Source organism: Otolemur garnettii, unplaced genomic scaffold (genome assembly GCF_000181295.1).
Source record: "Otolemur garnettii isolate 467f Iridium unplaced genomic scaffold, OtoGar3 scaffold00083, whole genome shotgun sequence".
NCBI lineage: Eukaryota > Metazoa > Chordata > Mammalia > Primates > Galagidae > Otolemur > Otolemur garnettii.
Window position 1 is genome coordinate 3,320,906 of NW_003852478.1, and position 2,306 is coordinate 3,323,211.

The 2,306-nt window shown below is 42.0% G+C and overlaps 1 protein-coding gene across 1 annotated transcript; it reads right to left on the minus strand.

Moving 5' to 3' along the window:
* Positions 1–732: 732 nt before the first annotated feature.
* Positions 733–978, minus strand: LOC100965534 (cytochrome c oxidase subunit 7B2, mitochondrial). The gene has a single exon (XM_003794618.1). The coding sequence runs from the start codon at positions 976–978 to the stop codon at positions 733–735; it is 246 nt and encodes an 81-aa protein (XP_003794666.1).
* Between the last annotated feature and the right edge of the window lie 1,328 nt (positions 979–2,306).

Genomic DNA, 2,306 nt, shown 5'->3' on the forward strand with positions numbered 1-2,306 from the left:
ATTACACTGGAAGTCCAGAGTGTCACCCTGAGAGGCCTTTGTGTCCTCTTTTGGGAGACAGTAGGTTTTTAACTTTCTAAGGGAAACTTGCATTATGTGAGGCGGAAGTCTGTTGTGTTACTGTCATTGGTATGTGCATATGGTTAGAGATGCACATAGATATCAACGTTGATAACAAGTTGACACAGGGTGAACAACTATAGGTTTCTAGGTGTCAACTTTGTTAAGCTTGAACTACTTATTCCCTTCCCTTTATATTTTCAGGTGAGGGCTGGCCACAGAGGGAAGTATATTAAATAGGAAAAGGAAACATGAAACGCCAACCATTTCACATTTAGAAGGTTGGTACAGAGCACCAGACACCGTGGCAGCTTGAATAACTTGTTGCTGATCTTCTGACTTGTGTCACTGAAAGAACAGCACCGAGCCTACTTTTCAAATTTCCCCCAGTTCTCCTCAGCTTTTCTGAGGCCTAAGCCAGGTGAACGTGTAGCTTCACAGTGAAGGGCACCAACCTCTCCCACCTCATCACATCTGTTATTCATAATCCTCTGTCATCTCTACCCACTGCTACTGTGTTGCTACCAGGCAATATAATGACCATCTGCAATGACTGTTTAAAGACTTCAAATGTATTTTATTTCTTCAGTTGTGCTATAGATTAATGAGTAGTAGACTGCTTACATGCCAGGTTTGTTTCAAAACAATTGTGCATTATAGCAACTGGGAAGGTTACTGAACTTTCCACTCTTTGGGGGTAACTCTGCCAACAGGGGAGAGGTTCCACATTATTCCAATCTGTGTTACTGTATACACCCATGCAACAACACAAAAAGTGGTTCCTCCAGCAAGCACAATATTGCCATATTTATCATGGAAATCTGGTGAGTGTTTTACATGCTTCTGTCTTGACATACTTTGCTGAATTCTTCGACTCTTGAGAGTCCTTAGTGCATTTCTGGCCAAGGAAAACATCATGAAGGTATAATAGGATTGCAGTTGATTGCAGCTCTTGGTCTATTTTATTGCAAAGGGACCTAGAAAAACAAACAAACAATAAAAGGCAGTGATATTTGATCTTCATCCCAGTTCCTCCCTGATTGAATGTTTTGCCTGCACCATCCCTTGGTGTAGTGGGAAGGCAGAGGAGTTTTGCTATCATGGTGCCTGGATTTGAACTGCAGCTCTCTCACCAATGAGTATGCCATGGCAAGTGGGCAGAGTAGGCCAGGCCTCTTCTCCCTCCTGTTTAATCCCCTTCTCCTCCCTTTTCCTTTTCTGCCCATAATACCAGCCTTCCCTCGTACAGGTAAAATTCTACTTGCCCTGGAAACCCCACCCTAAAAGTCTCTGCTTCTGCGCAGTCTTTTCCAAACCTCTTTAGACTGAATGAGTCTTCTCTGAGTTAACCACGCTTTTTATAACTCTTACTTCATACCACTGAACACTGAAGCATTATCTCTTCTTTTTACAACAGACTTTATTTTTTAGAGCAGTTCTCGTTCACAGCAAAAGCGAGTAGAAAGCATTGAGTTCGCATATCCCCTGACTCCACCCACCCCCAGCATCCCCTGCTGTCAACATCAACCAGAGGGAAGCGTTTGTTCCTGCACTGACAGAGTACCTAAAGCCCATACTTTACACTGTTTACTCTCCATGTAGATTCTATAGGTCTGACTGCTGTATAATGGCCTGCATCCACCGTTATCATATCATACAGAATGGTCTCTCTGCCCTCACAGCCCTCTGTGCTCTGTCTGTTCCTCCCTCCCTGCCTGCTCACCACTGGCAACCCCTGATCTTTTTACTGTCTCCATCTCCATAGTTTTACCTTTTCTAGAATATCATGTAGTTGGAATCATTTCAGATTGGCTTTTATTTATTTCATAACATGCATTTCAGGTTTATCCATTTCTTTTCATGACTTGACAGCTCATTTCTTTTTACCGATGAATAAGATTACATCATATAGCTCTACCACAATTGATGTATTTATTTAATTAATCTGGGCTGTGTCCACATTCTGACAATAATGAACAAAGCTGCTATTAACATCTGCGTGCAGGTTTTTGTCTTACCATAAGTTTTCAGCTAATTCAGGTAAACTATACAAGAACATGATTGCTGGATCATGTGATAACAATACCTTTAGTTTTGTCGGTAACTGTCCACAGTGTCTGGTATGATTTTGAATCCCCCCCACCCAGGAATGAGTGTTTGTTTCTGTTCCTCCTCATCCTTGCCAATATTTGGTGTTGCCAGTGTTTGGATTTTGGCCATTCTAGTAAGTGTACAGGCTGTTTAAT